Source organism: Haliotis rufescens, unplaced genomic scaffold (genome assembly GCF_023055435.1).
Source record: "Haliotis rufescens isolate VD_foot unplaced genomic scaffold, xgHalRufe1.0.p SCAF_2, whole genome shotgun sequence".
Taxonomy (NCBI): Eukaryota; Metazoa; Mollusca; class Gastropoda; order Lepetellida; family Haliotidae; genus Haliotis; species Haliotis rufescens.
In genome coordinates, this window is record NW_025963890.1 from 24,836,029 (window position 1) to 24,856,945 (window position 20,917).

Genomic DNA, 20,917 nt, shown 5'->3' on the forward strand with positions numbered 1-20,917 from the left:
TTGATTTGATATTAAAGTCATCTCTGTGTTCCTGCTCAGGGCCGACTGAGAAAATCTACGTTTGAATCAAACGAAATGAAAAGTTTTTTCTCTGAAACAAAGACAAGTAACCGTCCTTGCTGCAACCGGAACCGAACACTGAAATAATGCCAGTGTTGCTGAGAACGCCAGTGGATGGATCGCATAAGGTTTGTCCAGGCTTAACAAATCATAAATGTCGATGATAGCAATTCGTTTAGCGTTTCAATTTCCTTGTCTTCCTGCTTATTGCCGACTTAGACAAAGTAAGATTGAATCAAGTTGAAAGAAACGGAACGTCAAATCATAAAATAAATGTTTGAGAGCCAATATTGACCATTCAACAGTGACCTTTGGACATTATGTTTCATCAGGTTTTTAAGTATAACTATAACCTATCCCATATATTAAGCTTGGGATGTTTGATGATCGTTAACGACAGAAGCTAGACTGTGAAAAGACGGGGTCATCAATTGGTCGACGTTTGGTCCGTCCTATATCTTGCAGTAGCTGACGTTGCTCGTACAGTTTATGACAGTTGACACATAAAAGTAGTTTAGCATGGCTCCATAAGAACATATTTATGAGTATGCATGAGTTCAGGGCTAAGGACAACAAAGGCCTAGTAAATAATAACTATATTGTATATCCATATTGTTCTACAAACTCGAACTCTAAGCTTGTATCGACTCGTAAAAGGTTGGGTTCTAAAGTCATGATCACTGCATGCAAGCCTGACGTTGGTCCCGAAGCTGCGGTGAAATATTCTGACATAAAATGTACCTGGTTCTTACAATTGCCGAATAACAAAAAAAAGCCGCCACGTCAGTTGCGTCTGCAAACTTATTGAAGATATGTTTAGGCTGTATTTTTCTCCAAATACCCAGCAGAGAGTGTGTCACACCATTGTATAATAATTCTTTGGAAATGTTTTTTGTACTGACAAAGAATAAGTTATGAACACAATGCCATTTAGAAAGTGGTCAAATGCAACAAATGTTATATTTGAGATAACATGCACTTTCGTAGAAAAGTACAGATTCTCGTACTTTTTTGGGTTGTGTCCCGTCCGGGATTCGCACTCACACTGCCAGAGTGAGGCACCTAATCGCCAGCACACATAGTCACTGATCTAACCCGAGCTGCAAGAGTGAGGCACCTAATCGCCAGGACACATAGTCACTGATCTAACCCACACTGCCAGACTGAGGCACCTAATCGCCAGCACACATAGTCACTGATCTAACCCACACTGCAAGAGTGAGGCACCTAATCGCCAGCACACATAGTCACTGATCTAACCCACACTGCAAGAGTGAGGCACCTAATCGCCAGCACACATAGTCACTGATCTTACCCACACTGCCAGAGTGAGTCACCTAATCGCCAGCACACATAGTCACTGATCTAACCCACACTGCCAGAGTGAGGCACCTAATCGCCAGCACACATAGTCACTGATCTTACCCACACTGCCAGAGTGAGTCACCTAATCGCCAGCACACATAGTCACTGATCTAACCCACACTGCCAGAGTGAGGCACCTTATCGCCAGCACACATAGTCACTGATCTAACCCACACTGCAAGAGTGAGGCACCTAATCGCCAGGACACATAGTCACTGATCTAACCCACACTGCAAGAGTGAGGCACCTAATCGCCAGGACACATAGTCACTGATCTAACCCACACTGCCAGACTGAGGCACCTAATCGCCAGCACACATAGTCACTGATCTAACCCACACTGCCAGAGTGAGGCACCTAATCGCCAGCACACATAGTCACTGATCTAACCCACACTGCCAGAGTGAGGCACCTAATCGCCAGCACACATAGTCACTGATCTTACCAACACTGCCAGAGTGAGTCACCTAATCGCCAGCACACATAGTCACTGATCTAACCCACACTGCCAGAGTGAGGCACCTAATCGCCAGGACACATAGTCACTGATCTAACCCACACTGCCAGAGTGAGGCACCTAATCGCCAGCACACATAGTCACTGATCTAACCCACACTGCCAGAGTGAGGCACCTAATCGCCAGCACACATAGTCACTGATCTAACCCACACTGCCAGAGTGAGGCACCTAATCGCCAGCACACATAGTCACTGATCTTACCCACACTGCCAGAGTGAGGCACCTAATCGCCAGCACACATAGTCACTGATCTAACCCACACTGCAAGAGTGAGGCACCTAATCGCCAGCACACATAGTCACTGATCTAACCCACACTGCAAGAGTGAGGCACCTAATCGCCAGCACACATAGTCACTGATCTAACCCACACTGCCAGAGTGAGGCACCTAATCGCCAGCACACATAGTCACTGATCTAACCCACACTGCCAGAGTGAGGCACCTAATCGCCAGCACACATAGTCACTGATCTAACCCACACTGCAAGAGTGAGGCACCTAATCGCCAGCACACATAGTCACTGATCTAACCCACACTGCCAGAGTGAGGCACCTAATCGCCAGCACACATAGTCACTGATCTAACCCACACTGCAAGAGTGAGGCACCTAATCGCTAGCACACATAGTCACTGATCTAACCCACACTGCCAGAGTGAGGCACCTAATCGCCAGCACACATAGTCACTGATCTAACCCACACTGCCAGAGTGAGGCACCTAATCGCCAGCACACATAGTCACTGATCTAACCCACACTGCAAGAGTGAGGCACCTAATCGCCAGCACACATAGTCACTGATCTAACCCACACTGCAAGAGTGAGGCACCTAATCGCCAGAACACATAGTCACTGATCTAACCCACACTGCCAGAGTGAGGCACCTAATCGCCAGCACACATAGTCACTGATCTAACCCACACTGCAAGAGTGAGGCACCTAATCGCCAGCACACATAGTCACTGATGTAACCCACACTGCCAGAGTGAGGCACCTAATCGCCAGCACACATAGTCACTGATCTAACCCACACTGCCAGAGTGAGGCACCTAATCGCCAGCACACATAGTCACTGATCTAACCCACACTGCAAGAGTGAGGCACCTTATCGCCAGCACACATAGTCACTGATCTAACCCACACTGCCAGAGTGAGGCACCTAATCGCCAGCACACATAGTCACTGATCTAACCCACACTGCCAGAGTGAGGCACCTAATCGCCAGCACACATAGTCACTGATCTAACCCACACTGCCAGAGTGAGGCACCTAATCGCCAGCACACATAGTCACTGATCTAACCCACACTGCCAGAGTGAGGCACCTAATCGCCAGCACACATAGTCACTGATCTAACCCACACTGCAAGAGTGAGGCACCTAATCGCCAACACATATAGTCACTGATCTAACCCACACTGCAAGAGTGAGGCACCTAATCGCAAGCACACATAGTCACTGATGTAACCCACACTGCCAGAGTGAGGCACCTAATCGCCAGCACACATAGTCACTGATCTAACCCACACTGCCAGAGTGAGGCACCTAATCGCCAGCACACATAGTCACTGATCTAACCCACACTGCAAGAGTGAGGCACCTAATCGCCAGCACACATAGTCACTGATCTAACCCACACTGCAAGAGTGAGGCACCTAATCGCCAGCACACATAGTCACTGATCTAACCCACACTGCCAGAGTGAGGCACCTAATCGCCAGCACACATAGTCACTGATCTAACCCACACTGCCAGAGTGAGGCACCTAATCGCCAGCACACATAGTCACTGATCTAACCCACACTGCCAGAGTGAGGCACCTAATCGCCAACACATATATTCACTGATCTAACCCACACTGCCAGAGTAAGGCACCTAATCGCCAGCACACATAGTCACTGATGTAACCCACACTGCCAGAGTGATGCACCTAATCGCCAGCACACATAGTCACTGATCTAACCCACACTGCCAGAGTGAGGCACCTAATCGCCAGCACACATAGTCACTGATCTAACCCACACTGCAAGAGTGAGGCACCTTATCGCCAGCACACATAGTCACTGATCTAACCCACACTGCAAGAGTGAGGCACCTAATCGCCAGCACACATAGTCACTGATCTAACCCACACTGCCAGAGTGAGGCACCTAATCGCCAGCACACATAGTCACTGATCTAACCCACACTGCCAGAGTGATGCACCTAATCGCCAGCACACATAGTCACTGATCTAACCCACACTGCCAGAGTGATGCACCTAATCGCCAGCACACATAGTCACTGATCTAACCCACACTGCAAGAGTGAGGCACCTAATCGCCAGAACACATGGTCAATGATCTAACCCACACTGCCAGAGAGAGGCACCTAATCGCCAGCACACATGGTCACTGATGTAACCCACACTGCCAGAGTGAGTCACCTAATCGCCAGCACACATAGTCACTGATCTAACCCACTCAGCCACCGATGCTTCCACAAAGAGTGAATGTCCGACAACTATTAGACTAGATCACGTACTTTATAAGTTCCCTTTATAAAACCTGACGTTGTGAGCCCCTCTGTCGTTTTGGTACCATCTGCGTGAAAATTCGCGGAGGTCTAGACAACTTGACAAGATATATAACTAGAGTTTAGGTCAGTGTACAAATTACAGATCGTTAAAAAACATGTCACTCCTTGATCCAGTTGCCCTAGACGCAATATCGCCATCAGAAGCCTTTGATGCAGTAATATCATCGCCCCATGCACGTTGTCACTAATGCTGTTTAGTGCTGAGATCATGTGAATGGTAATTTATTCAGCAGCAGATATGGGAAGATGAGCATTGAAACACGCTCGCCATAGACACATTCCCTCTCCGACTTAAATATCACCAATGCCCTCATTGAGACGGGTGTGACAATAAGTGTAAAATTCGAATATATTTCGCAAATGTATTCCTTGGTTCAAATTCTAACAATACCTGCAACATTCAGATTTGGACACGTTTCTATTTTGAGAAGGCAACATGGACGGACAAGTTTCAAGGAGACTCCGATGAGATCAATATTGTCCAGGGAACGCTCTTCAGCAGATTTATGCTATTGTTAACTTTAACTGAATTAACTTATGTATTTGGATCACGTAAACTGTTTCAACATACATACCCCCTAAACATTCCTTGGTTTGATCTTCATAGTTATTGCCAAATGAGTTTCTACCTGGTAAATACAAACTGATTTCGTATGTGAGACTGTAAATGTCCATTTTAGCATGGCAAGTTACGCGTAGTCACATCAGTGGCCATCGTCCTCGGGTGACCAGGTTGTAAAGCTTTTTAGGCAGGAGACTGAATTCGACTAGGAATGAGCAGCCTTAAGACTCTCCAGTGATCAAATTATCTGAAAATCTACATAAATACTTCTCATTTTTAAACATTCATTATCTCTGTGACTACAGCTCCATGGCGGACGAGGTCTGTCGGATGTAGCAGGAACGACGTTCAACGTCTCGGGAAGTGATGGTAACCATCACAATTATCCCCAACCCTGGACTCGGCTCATGATCAGTACAAACAAGTTCAGCAGCTATGAAAATCATGTTGTTTGTTGCAAGTACATTCAAAGAAACGTTTTCGTGGCTACATTAATCACGGTATAGTGAGATTCAGTAACCGTGCATTTCATGCAACAGGTGTTGTACATTCGATCCAAAATTTCAATTAACATTTTCACAACTTGTCCACTACATACCCTGAACGTTTCGCCATCTGTTGCCAGACAAATGCACAAGTGCATTCGATCCCTTATAATACGTATATAGGTATAAGTTTAATTACACAAACATGAAATATCTTGCATATTAAACATTTCTAAAGGCATACATGTTGCATGACATTTATTAAATACTTACTCTATCGAACCAATATTAATTCGAGGAACATTTGGCAATTGTCGAGTTCTGGTGGATCAACATGTGGGCGATTCAGGCACCAAGTGACACATCATGTGTCAATTAACGCCTTCCTTAGTCCCATACAAACCATTCACGCTACAGCTGTCCAAGTCTAACATAATACGTCCAGCATACCATCGATGTAAAGCCTGTTTTTCTTATTTATATTTTCAAATAAATGGTTTCTTCCAGGGATACAATTCAATATCACTTGAACAAACTATAGCTGAACCTTGAACAGAAAGCAATCCCGATTACCCAGAGGAAAGATGAACCATATAGATGTACTGTTCTCCATTTTATCGTGTCCATGTATACATAACGTGTGTTGTTTCTGTAATAGTGACATCTATGGGGTTAACAAACTACAGTTGTGTCAGTTTATCAGGAAATAAGTGAAAGACGAGGGGCACTGTGACGGTTGCACTATGCACAAATACATAGGAGGATATGTGTGTTTGGTGATATGGTCAGGGGGACATAAGTGTTTCACGCTGTGTTGTTCTCCAACATCGTTTTGAATACTAAACTATCCTCCAGATCACTCAGGTCATATTATTCAGCCAACTAATAAGTAAAGCAATATAAACCCAACAACAATAATATTGCCAAATATACTCGATCACAGGTGGTTATGTTACAAACGAATACGTTTTATACATTTACGTGTACATTAAGCAACCTTAACCTGTTTATAGAACAATATCCTTATTTGACTACACTTTTTAAACCTCAGGTGAACAAAGTTGTAGGCATAAGGGGGAACAAATGGTAACGGGAATAGTGTTGCAGTTTTTTTTGTCTACCCGCAGTATTGCATAGTACTACTCTCGAGTAAATGCGTTGTCTGTCATTTTGCAGTACATGAGAGCGTCTGCCCGGAGAGCGGAAAGTTGGGTTTTTTTCCCCTGGTCGTCCTACCAAAATACGTTAAAAGATGGTAATTGTTGTTAGCCTGTCTGGCGCTCGGCATTAAAGGGCTAAAACAACACACACACACGCACACACGCACGCACGCGCGCGCACACACACACACACACGATCTTTATGTCAGGACAAGTTTCTAGTAATGATCTTTCCCATAATGACTAATTATATTTGCACTTATATTTGCATACTTTGCATACTGAAATCAACAACATAGATATCAAATGCTTCTTAATGTAACACAACTGAGATTTGGGAATACACTTTCTTAGTTACATGTAATTACGAATTGTAGTAGTTTTGAGGGGTTAAGTCCCATTCTAGACTCGAACACCAACTCTCAGAGTGAGGCACCTAATCGCCAGTACACAAAGTCAGCGTTCTAACCCACTCAGACACAGAGGCTTCAACACAAACTGAAGTTCCAACTGGGTGTCTAGATGGAGTACTTTGTGTATTGGTGTTTTTTTATGTAATTGTATTTGTAACATTGCTACGGGAAAACTGCTTGACCGATTTTCTAAATTTACATCGACCAAAAAATATACGTATGTGTGTATTCCATCACAACAAGCCTACATATGGCATATACATATATAAAATACATGTGATTATGCGTCACGGGCTCGCATCCCTCATCTCAAGTAACGTGTACAGTTGGTTGTAACATGTGTTGGAAGGAAGACAGAGAGACACAGATATATAACCTAAACCTGACACAGATATCCAACGGCACATCTTACAGCGCTAACGTAACCTCACCATCAATCCCCACACATATACACAGACTATCCCCAAAACACACCGGTCCACACTCATACACACACTATCCCCCACCCCAACCCCCAACACGCCGGTCCATATAAACACCAGCCACCCAAAACACCATCCACCACACTCTCCACCACACTATCCACTACACCATCCACCACACTATCCACAACACTATCCACCACACTATCCTCCACACCATCCACCACACCATCCCCAAAATCATCCCCAACACCATCCATCACACCATCCATCACACCATCCACCACATCATCCACCACACTATCCACCACACTATCCACCACACCATTCACAACACCATCCACCACACTATCAACCACATCATCCACCACACCACCCAAAACACCATCCACCACACCATCCACCACACCATCCACCACACCATTCACAACACCATCTACCACACTATCAACCACATCATCCACCACACTATCCTCCACATCATCCACCACACCATCCATCACACCACCCAACACACCACCCATAACACCATCCATCACACATTCCCCCACACCATCCATCACGCCATCCCCAACACCTTCCATCACACAATCCTTCACCCCATCCACCACACCATCCATCACACGACACCATCCCCCACACCATATATCACACTATCCCCACACAATCCACCAGGACACTCATCACATCATCCACTGCACCATCCCCAACACCATCCCCCACAACACCCATCACACCACCCATCACACCACCCATAACACCATCCATCACACATTCCCCTACACCATCCACAACACCATCCATCACACCATCCACAGCACCATCCATCACGCCATCACCGAATCCATCCACCACACCATCGATCACACCATCCATCACACCATCCCCTACACCATCCATCACACTATCGATCACACCATCCACAACACCATCCACTGCACCATCCTCCACACCACCCCCCACACCACCCATCACATCATCCACCACAACATCCATCACACCATCCACCACACCATCCAAAGCACCATCCATCACGCCATCCCGACTCCATCCACCACACCATCAATCACACCATCCATCACACCATCCCCTACACCATCCATCACACCATCCATCATACCATCGATCACACCATCCATCACTCCATCCACCACACCATCCTACACACCATCCATCACAACATCCCCTACACCATCCATCACACCATCCATCACACCATCGATCACACCACCCATCACTCCATCGACCACACCATCCTACACACCATCCATCACACCATCCCCTACACCATCCATCACACCATCCATCACACCATCCATCACTCCTTCCATCACACCATCCAGAACACCATCCTACACACCATCCACAGCACCATCCATCACGCCATCCCCAACTCCATCCACCACACCATCCATCACACCATCCCCTACACCATCCATCACACCATCCATCACACCATCCATCACTCCTTCCATCACACCATCCACCACACCATCCATCACACCATCGATCACACCATCAATCACTCCGTCCATCACACCATCCAGAACACCATCCTACACACCATCCACAGCACCATCCATCACGCCATCCCCAACTCCATCCACCACACCATTCATCACACCATCGATCACTCCATCCACCACACCATCCACCACATCACCCATCACACCATCCGCCACACCACCCACCACACCATCCACCACATCATCCATCACAACATTCCCCACACCATCGATCACACCATCCATCGCTCAATCCTTCACACCATCCACAGCATCATCAATCACGCCATCCCCGAATCCATCGACCACACCATCGATCACAGCATCCATCACACCATCCCCTACACCATTCATCACACCATCCACCACATCATCCATCACACCATCCACCATACCACCCATCACACCATACACCACACCAACCATTACATCTTCCCCAAAACCATTCCCCACCATACCACCCATCACACCATTCACCATACTATCCACCACACAGTCCACCACACCATCCACCACACCATCCATCCCACTATCCACCACATCATCAATCATACCATCCATCACACCATCCCCACACCACCCATCATACCATCCCCCACATCATCCACCACACCGTCCCCAACACCATCCTCCACACCACCCTTCCCCAACACCATCCATCACATCATCTCCCACAACACCATCCCCCACACCACCAATCCATCACACCATCCTCACACCACCCATCCCCCACATGATCCATCACACAATTCCCCCACTCCATCCACCACACCATCCACCACACCACCAATCACACCATTCATCTTACCATCCCTGACACCATCCACCACATCATCAACTACTACACTCATGATCATCACACCATCCATCACACCATCGATCACTCCATCCACCACACCATCCACCACATCACCCATCACACCATCCGCCACACCACCCACCACACCATCCACCACATCATCCATCACAACATTCCCCACACCATCGATCACACCATCCATCACTCAATCCTTCACACCATCCACAGCACCATCCATCACGCCATCCCCGAATCCATCGACCACACCATCGATCACAGCATCCATCACACCATCCCCTACACCATCCATCACACCATCCACCACATCATCCATCACACCATCCACCATACCACCCATCTAACCATCCACCACACCACCCATCACACAATCACCACACCATCCACCATACCACCCATCACACCATTCACCACACCAACCATTACATCTTCCCCAAAACCATTCCCCACCATACCACCCATCACACCATTCACCACACTATCCACCATACAGTCCACCACACCATCCATCCCACTATCCACCACATCATCCATCATACCATCCATCACACCATCCCCACACCACCCATCATACCATCCCCCACATCATCCACCACACCGTCCCCAACACCATCCTCCACACCACCCTTCCCCCACACCATCCATCACATCATCTCCCACAACACCATCCCCCACACCACCAATCCACCACACCATCCTCACACCACCCATCCCCCACATCATCCATTACACCACCCTTCCCCAACACCATCCATCACATCATCTCCCACAACACCATCCCCCACACCACCAATCCACCACACCATCCTCACACCACCCATCCCCCACATCATCCATCACACAATTCCCCACTCCATCCACCACACCATCCACCACACCACCAATCACACCATTCATCATACCATCCCTGACACCATCCCCCACACCATCCACCACATCATCAACTACTACACTCATCACACCAGCAATCACACCATCCGCCACTGAGACCACCAAACCATCCACAGCACCATCGATCACACCATCCACCACACCATCCACAACACCATCGATCACACCATCCACCACACCATCCACAGCACCATCGATCACACCATCCACAACACCATCCATCACACCATCCATCACACCATCGATCACACTATCCATCACACCATCCCCTACACCATCCACCACAACATCCATCACACCATCGATCACACCATCCATCACACCATCCACCACACCGATCCAGGTCTCCTACATGTACATGGGAGGCGAAGGTGACACAAATCTCGAATCGGTTTGTATCTTTGCAGGGTTTCAATTTCAAGACTATTGGTTTCTTTTTATATTGGAAAATATTCTATGACAGCTTTAGATCAATGAAATAACGTGCTTGCCAAGTAAAAGTGCTAAAATTCAACATACTGGAAAGAGTCTTTTAAGTTCAGATGAAGACAATGATGAGTTACAATTACGAGAATCGTATAGTCTACTAGTATTTTACGGGTGATTCAATATGTTCATTAATACTTTCAGTTTTAAATATCATTTCAAACACCTGTGTCTTTAATATCGTACAAATAAAGTACAATGTCAGTTATGGACAACCAACAATCAAACAATTTAATCGCCATTGACTGCATACCTAAAGCTTACGTCAAATAATATGATGAGTTTGTTCTTGTGAAATTGTTTTGAAAGACGTCCAACTTTTAACCAAAACGTTTGATACTTTGGGAATGTTTCGTACACCAAATGGTTTGATTGTCCACATGGGTTCAATGTGTGAGGCCCATTTCTGGTGTGATATTGCTGGATTGTTGCTAATTGCGACCTAAAACGATACTCACTCGCTAACTATTCGTACAGTTGTTCCTGTGTTACAACCACTATCTTTCACTGTAAATATCAAGTGTAGTGTTCCATTTGTAAGTAGTGGACGTATGCTCCATTTCTTTGTATTTTAGGCGTCAAATTCAACCAAACTGATGAAAAGAAACAATAAAAGAGTACGAAGCATAGTAGAAAATATTTACTTTGTTGTTGAGCCAACAAATTAAAGTCCTGATTGAATGGCTGTCACCGGATCTAACCAATAACAGTGTAATATGATACATGTTGAACGAAGGCAAATCATGGAAAGTATTCCATTAGAAACTTCCTACAGGAATACCAATCGATAATAAAACGTTCATAATATAACCTTGCGGTTGAAATAGGACACCAACATCGGGCACTCCTTGTTCAGGATTGGGATGACCCTTCTAGGATAAATAGTACACAAAAACCTGGGTTGTCAATTACCAGTTTTACCGCAAGCACATTTACTTTTTCACAGTTCTGTCTTTTACAAAGTCTCGTAGAAAATGCTACAGCTGCTGCAGAAAATGCCAGGATGTTCCTAGAGGGCAGCACACTGATCCCATGACCATTGCTTTCTGATGTAAACCAATTAAGATTTGTCGACTTGTCTTGAAGGACAAGAGCTAAAACCATTGAGTTTTCCTTCTGTTTGCAAAAGTCGAAAGTGCCCAGTAATACACTCAAGCCTCTAGCTGGGACAGTGTTTGGATCTCATTTCGTTGAGAATCAGAATTGCCCATGGACTACAGAGATGGCGAAAGATGCAGTGCGACGTTGTCCTGCTGCTGTCCCTCATAACCTGATATAGGGTCACAATTCATCAGCTTAAACTGAACAAGCATTCACTCTGATTTGATTAAGCTGGTAACTGCCTTGAGAAACACGGCTTGAGATCACGAGACAGTTAATTGCGCATGAGAAGCAACATCACATGCCATGAGATTTCAAGACGTCGAGACATGACTGTGGTAATGTGGTCAGTTCCTCAGTATAAACCAAACTGATACTGTAGTCCCAGGACTGGGAACTCTCCTGTGAACATTGCAAACGTCTGTTCGAGACAAGACGTATTAATTGGCGAGCGCCCTTACAGACCCTTTTTGGCATAAACCCACTTGAGAAATTCATTATCTTATAAACTAAATGTATCTTGTTTCTACAGGACAAACAAAGGTGAGGTTAAATGGGGTTTAACGTCACGTGCCCGATTATTGCACCCATATGGCGATGTGCATGCACGTGTGTGTGTGGCTGACTCCGAGCCGACCAGTCCTTGCTTAGTGACTCTTTTTATATACACGTGTGTGAAGTGCATGTAATCTGCAGCACTGTTTGACTGTACACGCAGCGCCGCCCCAAGACTAATGAAAGCCCTAATAAATATTGTCATGCATAATATATGCACTGGCGTGTACTAGCGGATGACACACATCAAGTGTATTGAATTGATATTGTTTTTTAAATCTCATTCCAATTTTTAAGTAGACTACGAAGTTTGCAAAACAGTAGTTATCGTTTGTACAAAAATCTTTCTAAATTTGCGTTTTTCTTTATATTTGAAATGTTTATTAATCTATACACTCTTCCAAAAATGAAACGCACTGGTAGATTTTTAGTAAATTTATTGTACCTAATAAAGGCGATATATTTAATTTAATTTCATAGATACATATATGATATTTTGGAGCGCGATAGTCACATGTTGTCGTTGTACAAAGGCATTGGAAACTGTTCATTTTCATGTCACATAAGACCACAAGGGTGCGTTGAATTCAGAATCTCGTGTGACCGCCCCGGGCAGCAATCACGGCTCTGCACGTCCTCAGCACTGACTGGATAAGTGTACGAATTCTGTCCTGCTAAATTCTGCGTCTTTCTGCTTGTAACACGTTGGCCAGTTTTGGGAGTGTCTGCGGCGTGTTCTGACGTTGACGTACTCGTCGATCGAGTCCCAGAGGTGTTCGATTGGGTTGAGATCTGGAGATCTCGACGGCCAGGGCAAGACTTTTATGTTGGCACTATGAAGGTAGTCTACCACCACACCATGACACTACCGCCACCGAGTTTGTTGAATTCACGTACACAATGTGGGGCAAAACGCTCATATGCACGTTGTCTTCCATCTCGCCGGTAAAGAAGAAATCGTGATTCGTCGCTAAACCAAACTCGTCTCCAGTTTCTCCAAGGCTGTAAGGTATGGCACCAACGCAAGCGTCGCTTTCAGTGGATCTGTTGCAGAACATGGACGATAACTGATCTTCTGGGTCGGAATCCAGCCTCGTGAAGATGGTTCCTGACAGTTTGGTCCAATATGCTCCTCAAACCAGGGATGCATCCTGCAGTCTCCATAGCTGTGGCATTGCGATGACGTAGGTGGAACAGTCGAATGTAGTGATCATGTGCAGGGGTGATAACTCTTGGTCGGCCGGTTCTCGGACAGTCTGCAGTGGAATTGAACTGTATGTATGAAATGGTGCTGTGGTGGACGTTGAAGTGGCGTGCAAAAGAAGACTGCGATTCCCCTCTTTGGATACGTCCTATGGCGATGTTCCGATCGGCAACGCTGAGTCTTGGCATTTTCTTGAAAAAAGTTGAAAACTGAATGACAAATCATTGGCTTATGCTTGCCTTTTTATAGCCACTACCACGAATTACGAATGCCATAACTTGCACGTGCATTTTGCTTTACTGTTTTCCTCCTTGCCATGCTTGAACAAGTGTGAAAACAATGCCGTTTAAGACACTGCAGGCCACCAACAATTTCCAATTACATATATCCAATTTATATACCGGATGTTTTGTGTAGTCAGGTTCAATGAACTACATACTACCTGTGCGGTTTTTTTTTTTTTGAAGAGTGTATAAACCATGTGTGAATATGAAGATGACACACGGGCAGTGAAGGTGCAGTACTTTGATAGTAGGTTGTATTATTCAGGTATAGGGATTCATTAAAAAGCAAACGCAGTTAATATTCGAAAGGCTGAACCTTAACTCAAATTAGGATAATGTGTGTGTTAAGAATGACAACACGGATATGTCCCATCAGAGGTCTGATTACAACCAGGCTGTGTCACTGTCTTGTCATGCACAACAGTTAGGCAGCTGGCTGGAAGGAAGGTTGTTCGCCCACGCAATATATAGAGGGCACACGGAGACACACGGATACTGCAGGGGTTTCATCAATACATCTGTGAGAGGAAGTAAACCGTGTCGACTACTTCCGGAGAAAAAACACTCGTCTCTGTCCAGGCTGCCATGTTAGAGTATTCGGAAAAAAGTACCTTACATTTTCTATTAAATAATAATGATCGCATTATTGCATCATTTCGCTCAATGCGTGATGGGACAGAGAGACACGTGTCACGGTTCTATGACAAGGAATCCACAAGCATGATGAATCTGTCAATCACCTGCTCCACAAGTTAATGACTCAGTAACCGGCTTTTCGGATATAGCAACTTTATTGACAGGGATCTGTATGCTCTCTCTCCGGCTTATATTAATGGAACGTTCCTTTCACTTGCTTCACGTTTTAATGACCATCAACTTTATCGCTTGCGACGTGAACCTAATAGCAAGCCTCTACTTAAAAACAGATTTCCAATGATATCTAGAAACATTTGAAGATCGTTTGAGAATTATACAAATTGGTTTTGATTTGTGAATGTAATGTCTGAATCCCGGAGTTAAAGAGAATAAACTGATACAATATGGAACGATTCATGCAAATTAGGACATTGATTTATCAGGTCTATTATCTAATGCAAATCACGAACTGATACAATTGCAGTGGAATTGACGTCACGGGACTGTAAGGGTTAATCTAATTGAGGACAATGAGTGAGTAATGGGTTCCTCAATGATATTTCATCTGTATCGTGGCAAGGTTGAATCGGATTCTCGAGTCAAACCTCGTCGGGGAATACCAAATGCCAACGTAGTACATTTATACGGTCAAAGTTTTTTGGGGTTTCACTGACGTTAACTTGAAACTATATGATACAACTTAATTATTTTTTTAAAATTCGTAAACCCAAACTCACACATTGTCAGCTGTAGCTCAGGGCACCTGGTTGCATTGGAGACACGCAGAAATGCGTTAAAACACTCTAAACAGAGCAAGCTGTCGGTCCCAACAAGTCCTTGAGATATTTATCTGTAAATTCACCGTGTTAATAATTGCATCATTTTGAGGAGTGCTCTTACGTTGCCAGTGTTTAACCTTTGGCAGCGTATCAACAGTGCCGTAAATGCAATTGGTAAACGCGTATGTTGTAAAGGTTTATTCACAAACTTCTGCTCGACTACAAGTAACAATATATGTTTTAATTCAGATAGGAAAAACTCTTGCGATAAAATAAGGGAAGATACATTTAGCTACATATTACTAAGGTACTACGTGAGTGCGTCGTTTGGAATATTCCGACTGGCAATAAGTCCAAAGTACGTCTTTTACAATTTTACAGATACATAGAGGTTATCACGCGAGTGTGTTTGGGGATGGTAAATATCCTGCATTGGGAATAAACATTGTATTTAGCGAGCCTTGGCGAGCTAAATACATAGTGTTTATTCCTAATACAGGATATTTACCATCCCCAAACACACAAGCGTGATAACCTCTTTATCATATAATTTCATTCTTTAATTCTGTGCTTCAAAATCGCTTTCCCTCTCTCACATACATAACCGAAACATTGCGAGTTTTTCTGGAATGCGCGCATTAATATTTATTACGTCACAGGGTAAGTGATGTGTCAGTCGGACAGTGACAGTAGCCAATATAGTTCCAACTGAAATCTGTTTCTTATACAGTGGCGAAGCAACATATACGCAAAACAACAATTGTTTTTAATTGCCTTTCGCGGCAATCCATCTGTCTGTCCGCTAGAGTAGCTGCCCTTTGTCAAAGGGAAGCTTCTCTAACCCTAGTCTATGAGACGTCACGGCCACGGTCAGTCGTTGTTGACAGTCGGTCTGTCCTGTCATAACGTTAAGAAGTGCAGTCAGATGTACACACAGCGACAAAACGAAACAAGGTAACAATTCAAACATATTTCGGACAAATCCAACATGCCAAACAGAACGCGACACTCATACGTGCTATGTCGTCCTAACTAACACATAAACGCTATCTTTTGTGTTTGCAATGCGCCTCTTAGCCATCTGACATCATACAATGAATTTCTACTGTAACAAACTTAATACGTGAAGTCATCACGTACTAAATTTATTTTACGTCTCCGTATGGGCAAAAGAATGACGAAAACACGAATCATAATAGTAAATGCGACAAAATCCTTTCCTTCTTCATAAGAAATCAAATACCACTGCATCTGAAGAGTACTGCATCTTTAATACATGTAGGAATAACATCACAACGTACAATTGCCTTCGTGGCAGTTATCTGACGTCGACGTTGTTTACTTACCCTCTGTAATAAAGAGCGTGACTAGAAGTGACACTAATTATAACTGGTCATCTACACAAGGACTCCTAAACTGTGCTGACAGGTCGTTAACAACAAATTACTATTATGGGAACGATGTGAGCTGATTGATAAAAGGACCCTCTTACACGCGTCTCGGTGCCGTGATCATATAGTCGATTCACAGCAGTGAATTCCCAGTACAGCTTACAAACACTCAGGGTTTAGCTGGAGTGACAGAGCAGGCAACACAGTTGATGATCTGTATGATGTGACGCCCACGTTGCGCTTCGTTGAATAATTCCAGGGATGTCATCGATTTCCAACAGCAGAATTATGCGATTCCCTGTTTAAAGACTGCTCGTCAGACACAACGCAGAGAGTTATGTTTCAAAAGTTACAAAGTTGCGTCCACTTGGTATATTAGGTTTCGATGTCCATAGATGGATTCGAATCCCAATTTCGTCCTGTTTATGACAACTGGTTTGTTAACACCTTGCACGTGCCACGTGCCTGGTTGTGACTGGTCCCACTTGTGTGTCAGGACACGCTCACCTTTTAGTGAACACCTGGTATCATCACTATTTGTTATTGATTCATAAACACACACTCCTGATATAGTCGGAATCGTACAATAGACTAGGTTCTTAGCAGATATTTCTCATGATAATTGAAATGGTATAGTCGTTTTTATCTTTACCAAATTGTATACATCTGAGAATTGCATAACGTTTAGCTTTCCATTGCTATTGACAGCAGTGACGAACATGAAACACTTATTGCTTTACTCAGATCATTCAACCCAAGCCTAGGCTTTTCTAAAATATTCCGTGACGTCATCAACATTGCTGGTAATTATGCTGTGAGATGATATGTGGTACTTGACCAATGGTTGTTAATGATGACACATTTGTCTTTCAATGATTAAAATATGTACTGAGCGAAGGGTTAAGATGGAAGCGCAATCTCTGATAAAACGATTATGTCTCACGTGGCTGAGAGACCGAAAGTTTTAAACCTGCCACCTAGTATATACTGTGGCAGCGAGCGTGGGTGTTTCAAGATAGGGTGTCGGTATTGTAACGAAGTTATGCGGTCACATAACAGTGACGTATTACTGCCACTCCTGTTTCCTATCAGACGTGGGTGTAATCCAAGCGTTCCACCTACTGAGGTTTAACTGTGCTTCAAGCTATTCACATCAAAGGCAGTTTTTAACCTATGTTAGCTTTAAAGGTAACGAAGCATCAACGTACCGTTGTGAGACTTCACGAGATATACACATTTGTTATACGAAATACTTGCATTGGCGACCACTTGTCTGTACATGGGGAAAGTTCTCGGAAAGACGAAGACAAACGTTTTCAGCATAGAAAGAAATAGATGTGTGAAATAAAGGATGAAGAAAAATCAGAGATGCTATGTCAGATATTACACCATTTCCATATTCGTATTGTAAGGTGTATCTGGATTGGATGTTTCTTTTAAACTGAATCTAATTATCAGATAAAATATGTGCTTGGTTTAGGTTTTCTCACCTGGGGGTATTGCGTAGGCAATATAGCTGACTAGTTAAAATCAACACTCGATAGCATCCAGTTCATGTCAAAATTATCTTAGCCACAATACACGTATGTATCATTACACTCCGACCTGCACTTACTGGTCTCATGAGGCTCCACCGTCCCCGTCTACACGGAGAGCAGAACGTCAGGGATTTCCTCCACGGCAACGTCACACCTCAAGACGATGAAAGGTGCTCGGCTCGGAGTCGGTATTCTGTGCCTGAGAGGGGTACACATGTTAAATTACGGCATGGTATCTCACACACACACACACGCACGCACGCACATCGTTATATAAGTGCAATAATCTTGAACGCGATGTTAAACCCCATTTACTCTCACCCTCACCCCACCAGATCAACACAGTAAAACTGCTTTTGAAATGCAACTTTAATACTGCATAAACAATAGAAACACAATCACTTTCAGTCGGTAACACTAAGTCGTCGCATTGTTTCTCATTTAATAACGATGAACAACATCGATCGCAACAGCACTGGACAACAGCGGAAGAGGGAATTAACACAGTAAACAAACACAAAGGATGGTGCTCATAGCGCCATCTACAGCCAGTACTTTATGGCACTAGATGAGGTAGAACCCCCAATCTGGGGCTGATCACGGAACACAAAAGTTGACTTCCTCATGATGATATCGTGGAGCGTTGTACTTACACAAACTGGAATTAAACAAAATTAATGTGTACACGCCAACGTCCAGATAACCCGGCAAGACGGTCCAGGGTGATACCACATTACACACAAGAAGTTGACACTTGAAGGGAACGTAGCTTTCCGGACATTTTATGACACTTCACGGCACCTGACATACATCATGAGAAGGCTTGGTACAGATGTGACCATTCAAGGTCAGATTAACAGGAGTCTTTAGTTCGGTGCACTTTCGTAAGTCTGTCATTTCAGTGGTTTGGGAACCATGTGATATATTCATTCTAGAGCAACGATAGATGTTCCATCTGTCTGCTTCATACATGGAAGCTGCCCGCATGCTAGTGGACTGCCCCGACGGCAGGGAGCAGCGGCCTTGCAATACCATCATCCTATTGGGTGTCCTCCTCAAGCAACAAAGGCCGATGGTATAACGGAATGTATCACGGAAATTTTTGGACATAAAGCCATAGACGATTGGATTTACACAACTGTTGAAATACGACATGAGCCAGAAAGCCTGCCTCATTGGCTTCAGGTAGCCAAGGCTTAGTTGTTCCAGCACGCCGAAGGAGACCAGAAGGTTGTTGACCATTATTGGGCCCCAGCATGCAGCAAACAACACGATGACAGCCACCAGCATCTTTATCACCTGAAACGTGAACTAAAGAGGCTTACGTCCAGCACCATCATTACCACATACCTATCTCGCACATATTTAGGCCATGCATTACACATAGTTTATATGTTCGTTGGGGGGGGGGGGGGGGGGGGGCAAGTCATCTGAAAGTGCAAGTAGATATGAATTTGATTGTTCCATTGGCATGAAACCCCCTCGTTACCCTCCAGAGTGACCAAAAGAAAAATATGTCAAACTAAAGTTATAGAGACAGATGTATTATTATGCCTGTATGAATGTCATTATATTGTGTTGACTAAAATGTCTAAGACTAACTTGCTATTTCCCTATATTTACGAGTGTTTGTTAGTCAGGCGGGATAGAGCTTGTAGATTACATTTTTACTATACTAATACCATGAAACTTGAAATGAAATAATGCGTAACCGACAAATAATAAGTTCTTAGAATGGTCTGTTACTGTGAGGATCTTGTTGAACCATCTGAACTTGCTGATATATCCAACAGTGAACATTTTCATCATCAGTCGCCACCTACCTGTTTCCTAGTGGAGTCTTCATCCGCAGCAAATAACTTCTTCCGCCGAACAGTAAAAGCACTCGGGACTATTTTGTCTCTTCGCAAGGCTCCGGGTGTAGTGTCCCCATTGAGCAGGATTGTCTCCTGGCATGAGTACCGTAAGCTGGATGACAAAACAACATATCCTCTTGTTATAAGAGTAGTAATAAGTAAAGAATACAGTAATATTTTGTTCTTGTTTTGTTTGGAAGTATATCGCCCTCGAAACCTCCATGAAATATTGTGACATCTTCCTTAAAGGCGCCCATCGAAACGTCCATGAAATATTGTCACATCTTCCTTAAAGGCGCCCATCGAGCGACTC

At 44.4% G+C, this 20,917-nt stretch overlaps 2 protein-coding genes across 3 annotated transcripts in view; both read right to left on the bottom strand.

The window, feature by feature from the left end:
* Window positions 1-7,623: 7,623 nt before the first annotated feature.
* LOC124146166 lies at window positions 7,624-8,181 on the bottom strand. Its single transcript, XM_046516315.1, has one exon. The coding sequence runs from the start codon at window positions 8,179-8,181 to the stop codon at window positions 7,624-7,626; it is 558 nt and encodes a 185-aa protein (XP_046372271.1).
* Window positions 8,182-19,143: 10,962 nt separating this feature from the next.
* LOC124146175 (QRFP-like peptide receptor) overlaps window positions 19,144-20,917 on the bottom strand; it is a 42,046-nt gene continuing 40,272 nt past the window's right edge. The window contains exons 5-6 of one of the 2 annotated variants that reach the window (XM_046516326.2): window positions 20,572-20,716; window positions 19,144-20,047 (exon numbers count right to left, since the gene is read on the bottom strand). In XM_046516326.2, coding sequence (XP_046372282.1) covers window positions 19,541-20,047; window positions 20,572-20,716 — 652 coding nt within the window. In that variant the 3' untranslated portion in view covers window positions 19,144-19,540. Of the gene's footprint in view, window positions 20,060-20,571; window positions 20,717-20,917 lie in introns of both variants that reach the window. The other variant, XM_046516325.2, reaches the window with a different exon arrangement.